The sequence below is a fragment of the Rhinatrema bivittatum genome, chromosome 4 (genome assembly GCF_901001135.1).
Source record: "Rhinatrema bivittatum chromosome 4, aRhiBiv1.1, whole genome shotgun sequence".
Taxonomy (NCBI): Eukaryota; Metazoa; Chordata; class Amphibia; order Gymnophiona; family Rhinatrematidae; genus Rhinatrema; species Rhinatrema bivittatum.
In genome coordinates this window covers 469,666,114-469,683,809 of record NC_042618.1, presented here as the reverse complement: position 1 = coordinate 469,683,809, position 17,696 = coordinate 469,666,114, and the positions used below count along the sequence as shown (strand labels likewise).

The window sequence follows — 17,696 nt, the reverse complement described above, 5'->3', positions numbered from 1 at the left end:
ATCCTGCAGGGAAAATACATTGCACACATTGAAGCAGCGCAGCTTGCTCACGTTTGTTGGCAGCAGTCGGCCGCTGGTATCTGAGCTCGTGAGTATCTTTTAAGAGCGCCAGCCACGCTGTTTGTATTTGATAAGTTGTGAAGGGCGGTGGAAATGCTGGCAAGTGGTCCTGTTGTTTGGGGAGCTTGGACACCTGATGAAGGATTTAATCCGAAACCTGGCCATGTTGAGGTAAAGGAATCGCTACCAAATCATCTCAGAAGTGTTTTATGAAACTTCAGGACACATTTTTTTTGATGTGCAGTTAAGCGGGGTAAAGGAATCACCTTATAAGCGTTTCACGATACATCCTGCGATGTGCGGCTAAGTACAAAAAGGTTTCTACTCTGTGCAATTTAAGTATTTATTTGGAATTGAGTTTTCACGGTTTCAATCTGCAGTTTACACAATTGTTTGAGTTCTACTCATAAGTATATATAAAAAAAACCAGGGGATGGTGGTTAGTTAATGATTATAACATTGGTAGGTAACCGGGATGGTACCTGAATAATATGATATGAAACTAACACTTCCTCTACAAAAAATATTTTTGTTGAGATGTTTTGTCTGTCTGGAAATATTAAAAAAAAAAAAATACATAGTATAATTATTTTTTTCAAGTTAAACATCTATGTGAGTTCATTTGGTGCAATTTCTTTGTTATGAAGAGGTACTGTAGCATCTGCTGGCAATACCTAGGCAGCTGCTGTGGGGCGCTTGAAGGCCTTGTAATCCATGACCAGAAAAAAGAGACGGAAGGATGGGATTTGGAGAAAATGGCCCTCTAAGTCTTTGTGCTTGGGCCCTGAACTTCTGAGCTGTACATGGTGGTTGGAAGAGAAAAAGGCTCTAAAGTTAGACCCATCCTGGTCTAATATATAAAAGTCCACAGAACAGTCTGAGCTGCAAAAGCATCAGTAGTGAGATTTGTTTGGGATGGGGAGGAGAAGTACTGATTCAGAGACTCAGCTCGGGGGTAGTTGTCTTCGTGATCAGGACTTAAAGCCCATATTTTCAGGGTTCCAGAAGGAGCCTTGGTGCGTGGTCTTCAGTCAAGGATTAAAGTCAAGTTTTTGGAAGGGGTATAAAATAAAGGAATAAACTCCCGAGTAGTTGTAAATAAAGGCTCCTGGTGCTGTATCCCAACCTTTGTTTCAAAGGAACAGGAGGAAACGGATGGAAAATGACAATTCAGTAGGGGAGTCACTCACTGGTCTATTCCCGCTAAACAATTGTCATTGGCAGAATAAAGAAGCCGGGCCTGGAATAAGAGCACTGGTTCAGTGTGGATCAAGCAATATGCTCTGGTCAGGCTGGGAGGCTCTTACAGACTGCTTGTTAGCTCAAAGGATTTGACGCCATTCGCCATATGACAAATTGAAAAAGGGTGCATGGTGCTGGGAGCATTCGGAAGATCAGAGATGAGCCTTCCAGTGCTAGAAAGAGGCAGAGGTTTCCTACGGGCCTCACTTGCTGTAAAGTCATTTGAAAGATTGACGAGCCCGTCCTAAGTATGTGGTCCATTGCTATTGCATGTAGATGAGTTCTTATCTTATAGCTGGAATTAATTTGTGCTTTTAGCAGGAACTTCCAGCTCAGGTTTGTGCCTGAGAGTCTCGTTCTTGGTGCTGCAGTCACATTTAGGTTTTAGATTGCTTTACAGAAATTGTCAAATTACCTCAAACACCAGGAGAAAGTACTTTTGAATCCTTTCTTAATTGGATTGGTTGCTTTTTAGTTTAGCAAGTTACACTAGGGGTGGGCCCAGGTTATGAGCCAGTGATGTATGTAGACTTTTTTTTTTGTCTCTGCACTGCTGTTTGGCTGCATCCATTCTCCATGTGGGTGAAGGAGGAGAGGATCTACAGCAAGGGTTCCCAGGATATCCACAATGAATATGTATGAGAGAGATTTGCATATCAAAGAGACCGTATATGCAGATTTATCTCATGCATATTTATTGTGGATATCCTGAAACCCTGACTGGCTGGGGGTCCTCCAGGACAGGTTTGGGAACCTCTGCTCTATAGAATTGACAAGGCAGTATCTGAGGACTGATGGAGGATCCCAATTTAAAAAAAAAAAAAAAGGTGCAGCAGGCATCTGCTTCCTTTACAGAAGTGTTTGCTACTGGCTTTGAAGAAGAACAAATACCAGTTTGTTTCTTCCTTGCAGGACCCCGATGCTCCAATTAGGCAGAAAATGCCACTTGAGGACCTGGATCGAGAAGATGACATCAGGTTACTTAAATGCCTTTTCACCCTCATCCGAGCTGGGATGACAGACGAGGTGAAGAGAAACTCTTGACCCTTTATCATGTTATGTTGACAGGAACCAACTGTGGCCATGCTAATGTGTACTTCAGTCTTCTCCTCCTGTGCCCGTGCTTTACAAAAGTGTCTTATTTCCTAGCGTGTAGCCAAATGGACTCAGGACCAGTGGGTTATGTGCTCTTCTGCTAGCAGATGGGAGACTGAGTCAGATTTCAAAGCTGACTTCACTCTAGATATACACCTGCGGTAACCTCAGCTCTTCAGTATCTCGCCGTCTCCTAGCAGATGCGGACACTATCCCACACACTAGAATAGTGTTAAGAATTACAGCAAAGAAAATTTTACCTTAAAGAAGATCGAGCCCCGCTCTCCTGTGGTGAAATCTAAGGGTCCCTCCCCAGATTGGCCAACACGCCCATGGTACGCAGACATGCAAAGACTCCTTGCAGGGATCCCTCTGTGCCTGCCCCCACACAGGGACCTTCTCCGGTAGGGCCCGATTCTTCATGAAGATCCATCTCGATTGTCTCTTACAGTCTGGCCCTTGCCAGGCCTTGCCCTCGCCTGAAGAAGCGCGGTTACTCGAAGGCCGTGATTGACACCTTACTCCGTGTGCACAAGTTCTCAACATACCTGTCATACATACGGATCTGGAGAGTATTCGAACCTGGGGCGAGGACTGTGGGATACTCCCGCGGATGGCCAAGATCCCCATGATTCTGGAGTTCCTGCAGGATGGTATCAAGAAGCGGTTGTCACTCAACTCCCTCAAGGTCCAAGTAGCTGCACTGTCCTGCTTCAGAGCCGAAGTGGACGGTATCCGGCTATCAACTCATCCTGAATTGTCCCGCTTCCTGAAAGGGGTTAAACAACTCTGGCCATCCCTAAAGTGGCTGGTGCCCCTATGGAATCTCAGTCTAGTATTAGACTTCCTAGCAAGGGCTTCCTTCAGACCAACGCGTGGTCTGTCACTACGCCTCTTAACATTGAAGACTGTATTCCTGGTGGCAATATATTCAGCTCGTCTCATCTCCGAACTACAGGCACTATCCTGTCGGGAACCGTTCCTTAGGTTCACTCCTGTAACCATACAGCTGCACACCATCCCCCCACCTCCTACTGAAAGTGGTTTCTGAGTTTCATCTGAACCAGACCATCTCTGGATGAACATAAGGACTCGGAAGACTCACACCTTCTTCGCCATCTAAATGTCTGCCGACTCTTGGTGCAGTACCTGGAAAGATTGGAACCGGTGCGCAAAACGGATCACTTGTTCGTCCTTCACAGCGGGAAGAAGCAAGGAGAAGCGGCTTCGCAAGTGACCATAGCCCGCTGGATCAAAGAAGTAATCAGGGCAGCCTACATAGAGGCAGGAAAGCCCTTACCACTACAGGTTAAGGCTCATTCTACTAGGGCCCAGGCAGTTTCTTGGCCAGAAACCAAGCTGCTGTCCGACAGCCTGCCGAGATCTGTCGGGCGGCAACAAGGTCCTCCCTACACACCTTCTCCAAGTTCTACTGCCTGGAAGTTCAGGCCCGAGAAGATGCAGCCTTCGCAAGGGCAGTACTAAGTGGGCCACGGGCAGCCTCCCACCCTGTCCGGGAGTAGCTTTTGTACATCCCATTGGTCCTGAGTCCATCTGGCTATATGCTAGGAAATGGAGAAATTACTTACCTGATAATTTTGTTTTCCTTAGTGTAGACAGATGGACTCAGCATCCCGCCCACGGCTGCCCCAGAGAAGGAGGACCTCGGAAAGCGAACCTCAAGACTAAGCAATACGGGTAAGCCGTTGCCTACCCCTAGTTCAAGACACCCACAGTTTGTCCGGTGTCGGCGTTAATTGGTTGAGTGCACTGGCGGTCTCCAGTTTTGAAATCAAGTTTTAATCAAGTTATTTAAGCAAAGATATATCCACAATGGCTTTTCGAAGAGAATACTGAAGAGTTGAGGTTACTGCAGGGGCATATCTAGAGTGGCGTCAGCTTTGAAATCTGACTCAATCTCCCATCTGCTAGCAGAAGAGCATATAACCCACTGGTCCTGAGTCCATCTGTCTACAGTAAGGAAAACGAAATTATCAGGTAAGTAATTTCTCCATTTCTTTACTAAATACTGCAGTACGAGATCTTATTAGGCATCGCAGTCGTGGAAGGGTTTTGCCTACGGGGTGTCTGCATTTCTCTAAGGTTACTGTTGACACAAGAGGAGACACGAAAGCGATGGGCAGCGCTTTCTGGTGGGGTCAGCCGTGGCTGTGATCGACTGCGGGCTGGGCTGCTGGAGCTTGTAGCTACTACCTGCCAGATGTTTTAAAAACTATGTTCAGTGAATTTGGTAACTGATTTTGGTATAGTACTCATCTGCTCTTACAAAAGGCTTCTTAGTAGCTGAGTTGGTTGAATTGTTAGGGATATGATTTTTATTCCAATGGCAAGAATCTCTTGATCTCCTTCATCCTCATTCTTACAACATGCCTTTTAATCGCCATCCACCAATGGTTGTAAGACTTCCTTGATACGTGATTGCTATCAATTGTTTACATCTGTCTACACTCTCTCAGGCTGCTCCTTAACTTTCTTAGCATTTTAGACTTCCCTTTTCCTTTCTTAAAGAAATTAATGTAAAAATTATGTCCAAATACCAGGAGAAAATTCTTTAAATCTCTTCTTAATGGGATCGATTCTCTTGTCCTTTCTGGATACTAACTATGAGGTGCTGATTCTGTGGATGCCTCTGATGGCAATTGGAGGGGGGAAGGTGGTGGTTCTGCTCCCTGAGGAAAGCCCATCCCTGCCTCGTACTGTTTCCTCTCTGCAGGCACAGCGTCTGTGCAAGCGATGCGGCCAGGCTTGGAGAGCTGCGACTCTGGAAGGGTGGAAACTGTACCATGATCCAAACATCAATGGAGGTACTAACTACTGGGAGCGGAGAACGTGGGGCCCGGTTCCATGCATAAGAAACAAATATTTCTGTATCACATGGAGAATCTGAAGCCTTGTATAAATTTGTTATTGCACAATAGCCAATATACGTGCATGCGTTTTATTGTTTGGGCTTTTTTTTTTTTGCTGTTGTATTTAGGAGCAGAGCTGGAACCAGTAGAAGGAAATCCATACAGATGTGTTTGGAAAGCCTGCTGTTGGCGAATGGCAGAGGATGTAAGATAAATATTGATGGAATTCATGGGGTTAGGGTGGATATATTTTGAGTCTTAAAGTTAATGCTGAAATCCTGCCTTGATCTGCCTTTTATTAAAGTAAAATTGAAGTGTTAAGGAAGATGTCCATCACACTAATAATCCATTAAACTTTACTACTAATGGGAGGTTTTTCTCTAACTGCTGTCCTTCTAGATTTGTAAATGATGGTGTTATGTTGCAGTGTTAAAAAAAATAAATACCGAATAGACTAGTACTGGCACAGTAACCTAGTGCAGCCACGTTCAGAAGGCATGGGTTCAGCTTCCTCTAGCTGCTCAGGGGCTAGAGAGACAGCAGAGACAGCATTCCCAGTCCCTAGGAAGTATGGAGTCCCAGCAATGCCTATTAATGGACTCAATGAAGAACTTGGTTTAGGGGCATTCATGATCTATGCCTCTGAGCCAGAGACCTGTAACTGGATCAAGGCAGGGAGAAGAATTAAAAATACGGAAAGAAGCCCTACAGATGAAGACACATGGCATTCTAAATCCTAGTTAGGGCAGGTTCCAGTTCACCTGGAAGAAAATCCATGGCTGTTGTAGAAACATCCAGCCTGCCAGACAGAGTTAGCAACATGAGTGCCTGCATTTCTGCTAGGACTTCTATATAAAAAAAAAAAAATGCCCATTGAGCCCTGGGATGGATAGGATACTATGCATAAAATATTAGGAGGGGGACACGCATACACTGTGTTCCTGGAATACCACAGATCAGTCCAAACAAGTTGGTTTTGCATCCCTACCAGCAGATGGAGGCAGAGAAAAAAACTTTTTAGACCCTGCTACATAACCGAGCATGCCACCTGCAGTCCCTCAGTATTTCTGTCTCCAGCAGATGGTAGAGGTGGAAAACCTGAGGTCTGGAGTTTTTTGGGGGAAAAAAAAAGACAAAAAACAGAAGAAGAAAATTGACTCCCTAAGATGTTAGATTCCTTCATGGGCCATGAAGGAGGTAGAGCAGAGCGAGCTGGGGGTTGGATATCTCTGGCTGTCTCAGCCTGAAGAGTTCAGAGGACTGGAAAGCCAGTGAGTCCTGGTTTCCTCTGTCCCTCTGAAGTCCCCTCATCCATTCCTGGCCGTGATCACAGGAAAGTGTATCCCTTTTTTTTTTGTCTTTTAAGGGTACTACCTCTTTAAAAAATAAAAATGCTTTGAGATGTGAGTGCGGTCACATGGCATAAGCAGGAACAAGAGAGTAAGATGGTGAAGCACTGCATTAGCACGCCCAGGGTCCAGGACGGCTCAGCAGGAGATTGTGTTTACAAAGCGTGGCTTGTGTGCGGAAGCATTCAGCAGCATGGCGCCAGCTGCAGAGAACAGGAAGTCCTGTTGGGCCTCTAGGTGCATTGTGTCCTGATTTGTGTCTCCGGTGGCGAAGGAAGCTCCACGGAGACTGCAGGCAATCAAATCACTCAGTCGGGAGCCAGCAAGGAGGCCTTGAGGGACACTGACGGAGTGGTGGCCATTTTGCCTCCATGTGGTAGGAAGCAGACAGGCTCAAGGAAGGCCAGGGACTCCCTGCCCCTGCTGTCACCTATGGTTCAAGAGTGCCTGAGGACTAGGATAGTCTGGGGGAGCTTGCTGAGGAGAGATGGTCGATGGTGAGGCCAGTGATTCTGAGGATTTTTCCACACATTTTGTTCTGCTCCTTCACAAGGCATATCTAGCCAGGCGGGGGGGGGGCAGGAGGAAAATGACTGCAAATAAGAAGACTACACACCCAGCTAAGGAGCGCAGGGTGAATCCCTCAGGGAAGTCTGGCGAGCTTCTCCACCTTCTAGGCCTTGGAGGTCCTTCAAGAGATGGCAAGGAGTCCTTAGATTCAAGCGATTCAAGGTTTCCTCAGTGGGCACCTGGAGGTGACCTTGGGGTGGATCCTGGGAACGACCTGGAGTATGGTGTCCCAGATCCGGACAAGGGTTGGTCGGACCAAGAGGAGGTTCCGGTAATGGAAGGGGATGACCCTAGGGTTGTCCGATTTGTTCCAGAAGGAAGAATTACATCCTCATTCCTCATGTTCTGGATGAACTAGGGATCAAGGTCACATAGGAGGGGTGGACTCTATTCTGGATGGGCTGCGTGGTCCCTGGAAGACTTTTCCTTTACCTAAGAAGGTGAAGAAGCTGGTAATCCGGGAGTGGGGTACTCTGGAGGCAGGTCTTAAGGTAAGCAAGTCAATGGCGAAATTGTATCCCTTGCCTGAGGAGACCTTTGAGCTCCTAATGTTCCCGAAGGTGGATGCTTCAGTCTGTGGTGACCAAAAAGACAACAATTATCGTGGCAGGGTTGGCTGCATTGAAGGATATCCAGCACTGGAAGTTAGAGATTCAGTTGAACAGATGTTCAAGGTCTTGGCCTTGAGCCTTCGAGCGGCTATCTTGTAGTAGCCTTATGCAGAAATCCTGCTTGCGCTGGGTACAGAAGGCACAGAAGGCACTTTGTCGCAACTGTAAGGTTCTGGATGGCAGCAGTGCTTTCGAGGGGTGCGTAGACCTACCTGCGACCATTCCAGACAAGAGGCCAGAGGAAATAAGACCTCGCAGTGTGACCAGGCTGGTCCACTCTTCAGTGGAGGCCGTCAGGGGAGATTGACCCTTTTTACGAAGAGTGGACCAAGATCATGACAGATCAATGGGTTCTAGAGGTGATAAGAGATGACTATGCTTTAAAACTTTCATGCCCAATCAGGGATGCCTGCGTAGTGTTCCATTGCACATCCCGTATCAAAAGACAAGCAATGCAGGGTACATTGCACCTGTGACGCCTGGAAGCAAAAGTGCAAGTTCCACTGTGGGAACAGGGCCAGGGGAGGTACTGGGTTTACTTTGTGGTTCCGAAGAAGGAGGGTACCTTTCAAGAAGGCGCAGTGCCGCATTTTCACATGGAGACTACGTGAGCAGTTATAGCAGCTGTTCACAAAGGGGAGTATCTGGCGTCTTTGGATGTGACAGAGGCTTATGTGCACATCCCCCTTATGTCTGGACCATCAGAGGTTTCTGCAATTTATGGTGCTAGGAGAGCATTTTCAATTCCAAGCTCTTCCTTTTGACTTAGTGACTGTGCCAAGTACTTTCACAAAGGTGACGGTAGTGGTTGCAGCAACACTGAGAAAGGAAGGAATGGATGATTGACTCATTCGAGCAAAGACTGAGTTCGAGTGCCATCGCTCGATTCAGCGGATCATAAGTATGTTGCGATCTCTGGGCTGGGTAGTAAAACCGGCGAAGAATACTTTGTTCCATCCCAGTTGCTGGAATACCCGGAGGTGAGTTTCAATACCTCCATGGGCAAGGGTAACTGCCTGCTCCGACTGTTGGTGCCCAAGGTGTGGGATTATTTGCAGGTCCGGGATTCTATGGCTTCTATGCTGAAATTAGTTCCGTGGGCGTTTGCTCACATGCGGTCTCTCCAGTGAGCTCTTTTGTCCCGGTGGAATCCACTGTCAGAGGAGTTTTACCTGCCTTTATAACTTCAGGGATGTTCCAGTCCAATCTCTCGTGGTGGCTGTCTCATCACAATCTGGAGAGGCGTGGAGCTAAAGATTCTGGACTGGGTGGTAGTGAGCACAGATGCCAGTCTCAAAGGTTGGGCAAACGACTTGAGGCCAGTGGTCAACAAGGAAGCATCCTGGTCTACTAATTGGCTGGAAATGAGAGCGGTTCACAGGGTGTTAATTTCTTTCCTCCTGCAGGTCTGAGGGTGTATATCAGTCGTTAGGGCAGGACGAAGAGTTGCCCAGGAGTTATTTGTCTGGGCAGAGCAGTATCTGGTGGGGTTAATGACATCCCATGTATCCGGAGCGGACAATGTGTAGGCAGACTTTCTCAGAAGGCAGCAGTTAGATCTGGGGGAATGGGAGGTGTCCTCAGAAGCCATGAATCTCATTCGAGCCAAGTGGGGCAGACCCCTGTTGGATCTGATGGCTTCACATCTTAATGCCAAGGTGGATCGATTCTTCAGCCGCAGAAGGGAGTTCAGATCTGAAAGGCCCACAGAGATACTTATGTCGTGTGTGTCCCGTCCCCCCCCCCCCCCCCCCCCCCATGGCACCTTGTAGGCCGAGTTTTGCAGAGCATAGAGCAACACCCGGGAAGGTAATTCTAGTAAAACCAAATGGCCGCACTGTCTGTGGTTGCAGATCTTGTTCTTCTGGCAGTAGATGGACCCATCAGATTAGGTCATCTGCAGGGGTTACTTTGTCATGGGCCCATCTACTTGGATCAGGGGGATCACTTTTGTCTCATGGCTTGGCTTTTGAGAGGAGGTGCTTGTGTTGAAAGGGTACTTGGAAGCGGTGATTGCCACGATATTTCAAGCCAGGAGGCCATCCACTTCTCTGGTTTATGTCAGAGTATGGAGAGTGTTTGAGTCATGGTGTATGGAGGAAGATCTAGAACATTTGCATATAGATGTTTCTCAGATCTTAGCCTTTTTGCAGAAGAGTTTGGCCAAAGGGACTGGCTTACACTTCACTTTCAGTACAGGTAGCAGCCTTAGAGTGTCTTCAAGGTAAGCTTCAGGGGAGGCCCTTGGCTTCACACCTGGACATCATTTGCTTTTTGAAAAAGCGAAGCATTTGCGTCCTCCAGTTCATAGGATGTGTCCGGCTTGGAGCCTTTATTTAGTTCTGCAGGGGTGGTGCAGACCTCCTTTGAGCCTTGCATTGAAGGATCTTACTCTGAAGATAGTCTTCTTGGTGTGATTTGTTCGGCTAGGCTGATTTTGGAATTTCAGGCATTGTCTTGTAGAGGTCCTTTCCTTCGGATGACAGACAACAGGGTCTCACTACATACAGTCCCTTCCTTTTTGCCAAAGATAGTCTCCTCCTTTCAGCTTAACCAAACAGTGGCGCTTCCCACCTTTCCACATTTGATGGTGGAGATGCCACTAGCAAGAGAACTTCCCTTGTTAAATGTTCTTCGGACTGGGTTGCGTTATCTTATAGTCACTAAACTTTCTGTGATTGGATAATCTTTTTGTCTTGTTTAGTAGGGGCAGAGAGAGGTGCAAAGACCTCAGTGGCATGCTGGCTAAACGAAACCATCTGTTCGGTATATATCTATAAAGGTCGAACTATTCTGGAAGGGTGGCAGGCGTAAGCAGCTTCCTGGGTGGAGTATCAGTTGAAATATCTGCAGGAAATCTATCATGCAACGACATGGTCTTCGCTTCACACTTTTAATAGACATTACCAATTGGATGTGCGGGCGCTAGAAGAGGCTACGTTTGGTAAAGATGTGATATGAGCTGGTGTTTCAGATTCCCACCCAGAGTAGGGGAGCTTGGGTACATCCCACTTGTCTGGACTGATCTGGGGTATGTACAGGAAATGAAAATTGGTTCTTACCTGCTAATTTTCCTTCCTGGAATATCCCAGATCAGTCTAGAACTCTATTCCCCTTAACTTCGAAAGACTTGATCTGTTGTATATAGTGCAGAAGATTTGTTTGGTTGAAGGTTTTCAGGTTCCTTTGTTTGATATGAAAGCTCCAGTTCAGGAGTTCAACAGATTATCCCTGCTCAACTTGGAAGGGAAGTTTGAACAATGTTGGGGGGGGGGGGGGGGAGGTTGGGTCATCTTGACTTGGATACAGGTCACTACCAAGGGACTGCAGGTGGCACACTTGGTTATGTAGCAGGGCCTGAAAAGTTTTGAGTTTTTTTTCCTCTGCCTCCATCTGCTGGCAAGGATGCAAAACCCACTTGTCTGGACTGATCTGTGGTGGTCCAGAAATGAAAATTGAAAAGTAAAAACCAATTTTCCTATCTCATGAGGCTGCTAGAGGGCTTGCTGTGTGCCAGTGCTTTTAATAAAGAAACCCTGATGCATTTGTCTTGACACGTGCCATATTCAGGGAGGTGGGAAAATGTTGAAATTGACACCACTTGTTGCAGGGTTGAGGTGCTAGATGTGAATGGAGTGCATTTTTTTTTCATCGTAACTGACCATTTTCCATGAATTCTCTTAGGAGCAGTTCAATCGATATGAAAGGGCAATCTATGCAACCCTCAGTGGGAATCTGAAGCAGGTGGGTGCTATTTCTCCATCTGTTTTCAGAATGACATGCCTTCCCATTGTTGGGATACATCGCTAGTAAGGGAAGGTATCTGAAGGCGATTCTGTGCTTTCAGCTGATTATCCTGAACAGGGTCTTTAATGTGAAAAACATAATACAGTATATTGTTGACATGACAGACTAGTGTCGTTTTGTCAGACATGTTGACAGTGTGCGTTATTTTTGTGTAGCTTCTTCCAGTGTGTGACACTTGGGAAGACACAGTCTGGGCGTACTTCAAGATCATGGTGGATAGCCTTGTAGAACAGGAGATTCGGGCATCCGTGATGAACACATATGAAACCGAAGAGCTGCCTAGAGAGTACCTGGAAGCAAAGTAAGCTGGCATGTGCTGTGTGGAGCATATCTCTGAGCCTAGCCTGCTATTTCCGAAGTAATGAAATTCACCTCTGGCAGTAGAAAGTTTCACCATTTATTTATTTAAAGTTTTTGCTATACCGACATTCGTTAGAAACATCATATCGATTTACATTAAAAAACATAACAGTAGCAAGAAAATGCTTTACAATAAACACATTGATATTAAAACAGAGGTTGTGGCTTTACAGAAAACACAGATATATTAAAACAGGGGTTGTAGCTACAGGGGGGAACTATATACAAAAAAAAAGACATATAGTAAAAACATTTGTATGACTTGGATTCTTGCAGGGTTTGGAGTGGCTAAAAAGTAGGAGGGAGATGGGTTGGAAATGAAAATAAAACAAGGTTACATGGGTACCTAGAGAAGGGGGGGGAGGGCGTTAAATGAGAGGGTTAGGTGTATGCTAGTCTGAAGAGCCAGGTTTTTAGTTTTTGTTTGAACTTTTGTGGGCTTGTTTCTTGTCGAAGGTCAGGGGGTAGAGTATTCCATAGTGTGGGACCTGCGATGGAGAGGGTATGCTCTGGTAGAGTTGTAGTGGGTTAGTCTGGGTGAGGGTCTGTTTAAAGTTGCTGCGTATTGGGGGGCGGGTTGGTCTATTATTATTGCGGAAGGCTAAAGAGTCATTTAGCCATTTCATGTTTTGGTTATGTAGGGTTTTGTGATTAATGTTGAGGGTTTTGAATTGGATGCGTTGTTGTATGGTAAGCCAGTGTAGTTTGAGGATTGGGGTGATGTGCTCGTTCCTTCTGGTATTGGTGAAAATATGAGCGACTGCGTTCTGGAGTAATTGGAGGGGGGCAATATAGGTTTTGGGGAGGCCAAGTAAGAGAGCGTTGCAGTAGTCTATTTTTGAAAAAATGGTTGTTTGGAGCACTGTTCTGAAGTCAGTGAAGTGGAGGAGGGGTTTCAATTTTTTTCGGGTTTGTAGCTTAAAGTAACAGTCTTTCATGATAGTGGAGATGAATTTTTTAAGGTTGAGTTGATCGTCAATGATGACGCCAAGGTATCCTACGTGATGCGTGATTGTGATTGCTGATGGGAGGGGGGGTGGATTTGGATGGGTGAGTTAGTATTGGGGTGAGATTATCATGAATTCAGTTTTTGAGGAGTTGAGTGCAAGATTGAGGTTGGTGAGGAAGTTATTTATAGCGAAGAGTGCAGTTTCCCAGGTTTTGATTGCATTGGCTATGGAGTCTGTGATAGGGATGACTATTTGTACATCGTCTGCATAGATGAAGTGGGTGAGACCGAGTTCGGAAAGGAGATGGCAGAGGGGTAGTAGGTATATATTAAACAGAGTCGAGGAGAGTGAAGAGCCTTGGGGGACTCCTTGGGCAAGGTTGATTGCATTAGAGTCGTGATTCCCTATTCTGACTTTGTATTGGCGGCCTTCTAGGTATGAGGAGAACCATTGAAGTGGGGTACCTGATATGCCAATTTCAGAGAGACGGTCCAATAGGATTTTATGACTTATGGTATCAAAAGCCGCGGATATTATTATTATTATTATTTTTGGTTTTTATATACCGGGAGTTCCTGTATACAATACATATCACTCCGGTTCACATTTAACAGAGTTAACTATCGCCGGGGAGGCGGTTTACATGGAACAGAGCAAGGAGGTATGACTGGCCCTTGTCTAATCCTTTGAGTAGGTGGTCGGTGAGGGAGAGGAGGGTTTCTGTGTTGGAATATTTGCCGAAGCCAAATTGTGATTTTTGGAGGATATTATTATTTTCTAAGTATTCAGTAAGTTGTATGTTGACAGCTTTTTCCAGGACTTTTGATATAAAAGGCAAGTTGGAGATTGGACGGTAGTTGGTCAGATTAGTGGGGTCGAGTTTTGGTTTCTTTAAGATGGGTTTAACTATTGCTTGTTTTAGTGTGGAGGAGACATGTCTCTGCTGAGTCTCTGCACTTTTCGTGCATGCCTGCAAGGAAGTGTCATGCATAACTCCTCATGGAATAGGATCCTGTTGGTTTATGCAGTATATGATGTCATCTGTGATGTCACGGTCGGGATGGACCAGTCAGATCCAGTGAGAGTCAAGTCATTGAGACCTTCCTGCCTTCAGGTGTTGAGGTGTCTCGTAATGTCTTAGTATGGCCACTTGGAGGGTCCTGTCGAGCAGTGCCCAAGCTCCACCTGCACCTGCGCACGTATTCGTACACTGGCAACCTGCCAACTGGGTTCCTGCTCGCCTCTGGGAAAATTCCTTACCTGCAAGCTATCCCCTGGTGGTTTCTAGGGACACTGGACCTTACACAACCCAAGGGTCACACAGTTCCTAGAAATACACCCACAGACCAAATACACACAACACCGGGATCATTTGTCAGTCCAAAACAGGCAGCACTAACAAACTAATAATTTTATTAACAAAAGGTGTGAAAAGTGAAAGGAAAAAAAATATTTAATCTGCAAACAGGAACAGGTAAACAAAACCAGGATTAAGCAGTAAAAGTTAACTACTTTCCGCCACTTATGCATGCCTGGCGAGTTTCAGGAAATCCGCTGTCCATTGAAGTGGGAGCAGGGTCTCTGCACAAAGTCAGTCTCTCTCTCTCTCTCAAAATGTCAGAGTGAAACAAGAAATAAAGCATGCAATACCCCTGTTTCACCACAAGAGGTATCACTGCAGACTTGACACTAAAGGATATAGCGCGAGCATTGGGTACTGTGTAAACCTTCGGATGTACCAGCCAGTACTCTGAGAAGGAGGGGAAACCTCATTATTTCATTTAATGCACTTGCTTATTCCTTTGTCTCTTTTCAACCTCAAGCTGGACTTTAGAAAAACTATTTGAAGAAATTCAGGCCACAGATAAAAAGGTAAATGTGGATTTTATTTATTTATTTATTTTATTTATTTAACATTTTTATACACTGAAATTCATGTAGCAATGTTACATATCAATTCTTTTTTGTTTTCTCTTCTGTTCTCTGCTAGAGCATTTAAAGTTTTGCAGGGCCTACCAGATCTTCTAAAAATCTTTGCTAAAAATAATTTTTTGTTGCCAGTTTTCTGACTCTGAAAACTTGTGTAGATTTACAAAATAACATTTTACACAAATAAAAATAGAATCCAGCATTTGAGCTGATGGCAGGTTCTGTAGCCAGGTCACCTCCTGTATGCAGCTGCTTTGTGAACGGAAGGAGCTCTATATCAGGGCACAGCTGCTATCACTGCTGCAGTTCATCTGGGAGCAGGGGAGACGCACGCTTTCTTGTCTCCTATTTATGACTCCGAGCTTGCTATGCATGGCCTTACCTGTAACTCACCTGGAGCATAATGAGCCGGTGGGAAATAAAATACCTGCAGTATTAAGCATGCAGACAGGCTGACATGTTGGCTAACAGAAGTTACAGGTGAAAAGGGAGGGTCCGATAGGATTTTTATTAGGGTCCTGTGCGTTTTACTCTTAGTGGACAGCGGGGTATCTTTCTGGCATGAGCTGTATTCCTTTAGGAAGATATGGACTGGCACCTTAGAAATCTAGCACAAATATCTAGTGTTCTGCTGATGGTGATGGGCAGGGTTTCTCGCACCTGTCCTAATGGCCGTATCTGCTATTTTTCAGAGAGTGTTGGAAGAAAATAAAGAGCACTATCATGTAATTCAGAAGTTCATCATCCTGGGAGATGTGGACGGTAAGGATGGTGTTTGAAGAGTGTGAGCCAGTTAGTCTCTTACATATGGTGTAGGAGCCATTGATGGGGGGTTGAAATGGTGACCATGGTACCAAGTCGTCGCCATGCGAGTATGGTGCTAATCACACGACTATGTGTGTTGTGTTCAATATTAATGACTAATAAAATTTAAAAAGATACTGGGGACATCCTCACCTCTCTGATGTTTTTCTACTAGTGGTGAAATGCTTTGCCCTTGGAGCTAATTCTCCTAGTTGGGTTTGGTTGCAGGTTTGATGGATGAATTTAGAGACTGGCTTTCAAGAGGCAGAACTCTGCCAGGGCACCTCCTCCGTTTCATGACTCATCTCATTCTGTTCTTCCGAACCTTGGGCTTGCAAACGAAGGTAATTTTGCGTGTCACGTTTCTGTCGCTGGGTCCCGTGAGAGCGAGAGACCTAGAATATCTTTATCTTTAACCACTGTACGGGGCTCGTTTATTGAGCATTTTTTCCATAGACAGAGAATAGGAGAAAACCTTTAGTTAAATAGGCCTCTGTTATGGTTCGCGGACACTTTTTTAATACTAAACTAGTACCATTTTTTACCTGAGGGCTCGAATCCTAGGTCAGGTCCTGTCGTAGGGCTTTCACGTAAGGGAGGAGAGAAAGCTGCGCTGTTCAGTTGCTCTCCTTCAGACGCGATGCCGCGCGCACGTACGTTGAACCTTCATCGGGGATTTTTTGAACGATTGCTAGCTGTGGCATGGTGACAGGGTATGGTAATAGCATGCATCTCCTACCTGGTTGGGTGTACCACAGCTGTTTTTGATTGGGGGCAATTAATGGGATATCCTTGATTTAAATGTTTTACCATTACGTGACGTTACCAAAATCCCTCAAAGCCACTAAAGCTTTTATATAGCGATGTTTATCTTTTGTTGCGTTAGTAATGCAAGGCAAACGGTGTGTATCTCTCTCGTCAAGTCTTTCATCTGCTACTGACAAGGTTTTCTCAACAGGAAGAAGTTTCTGTGGCGGTTTTAAAGACCTACATCCAGGTACAATTCCGAACCATTGCAAGGCGAAAGCTTTTACTGGGGTACAGGTAAGGAGATTGTGTAGAGAGAGGAAGGAAGGCAGCCTTGTGGTACTGCAGCAGTGGGAGGCAGTCGCTAGGAGAGCCTGCTCCTGCTTTCTGAAATACGGACTCGTCCACCCTCGAGAGTTAGTTAGGCCCAGCAGATAAGGATTACAAGATTGAGCCACGAAGCAGCCATTCGACACCTTAATGTTGACATGTTAGTTCTTTAACCTATGATAACATGGAATCTGATTTATTAGTGTGTATTGATAAATTTTTAATAAATATCATTGAACAGCGCAGGACTTACCTGTGGGGTAGGGATGGTGTGTGTGTGTGTACATATATTTTGTTGATCTGTGTGCTTGGGTATGTGTTGGTGTCTGTCTGTCTGTCTGTATATTACACATAGGTGTGTTTATTTTCTGATTCTACAGCTGTTGATAAGTGAGAAGCACACAGACCTGATTGCTTTCTATGTTAGCCACTTGCCTCAGGAGCTTGCTATTTCCCAGTATGCCATGTTTCTGGAAGGTGTCACGGACCCTGAGCAGCGTCAGCATTGCCTAGAGCTGGCCAAGGAGGCAGGTGCGAGCTCTACGTAGTATTGCATGAGATATGGGGGGGGAGATACAAAGCTATGGGCTACTGCTTTTCACAGCAGGCTGACGTTTTATGAGCGACTTGGGCTTTATCCGTCTGTTGAACTCAATTTCTTGTGCTCTGTTTTCACAAATGTGAACAGCAGTGTGGTCCCCAACCTGGTAACTTTATTATGGTTTAACCTTTGTTCTCTGCCAGGGGACGGCCAGACTGCACAAAAGTAGTAAGAGTTTGGTAGAGCCTAGATTGCCTTTCACCCAGCCACAGCATTTTCGTTGCACTCTGAACTGAGAGCGAGTCAAACGTTTTTGCCTTGCTGCAGAGAGTTAGTCTGATCCCTCCCTCCGTACAGACAGTACACACTTGGGCAAGAAGCTGATATTGTGCTGTGCGAGTCTTTTTTTTTTTTTTTACTGACCAGCTTCA

The 17,696-nt window shown here is 45.6% G+C and overlaps 1 protein-coding gene across 1 annotated transcript in view; it reads left to right on the top strand.

The window, feature by feature from the left end:
* Window positions 1-17,696, top strand: part of NUP107 (nucleoporin 107) — a 65,036-nt gene that overhangs the window by 28,200 nt on the left and 19,140 nt on the right. Inside the window, exons 11-21 of the mRNA XM_029597229.1 lie at window positions 10-88; window positions 2,215-2,328; window positions 5,132-5,222; window positions 5,396-5,472; window positions 11,482-11,541; window positions 11,760-11,905; window positions 14,738-14,786; window positions 15,536-15,605; window positions 15,876-15,991; window positions 16,606-16,644; window positions 17,105-17,255. Coding sequence (XP_029453089.1) covers window positions 10-88; window positions 2,215-2,328; window positions 5,132-5,222; window positions 5,396-5,472; window positions 11,482-11,541; window positions 11,760-11,905; window positions 14,738-14,786; window positions 15,536-15,605; window positions 15,876-15,991; window positions 16,606-16,644; window positions 17,105-17,255 — 992 coding nt within the window. The remainder of the gene's footprint in view (window positions 1-9; window positions 89-2,214; window positions 2,329-5,131; window positions 5,223-5,395; window positions 5,473-11,481; window positions 11,542-11,759; window positions 11,906-14,737; window positions 14,787-15,535; window positions 15,606-15,875; window positions 15,992-16,605; window positions 16,645-17,104; window positions 17,256-17,696) is intronic.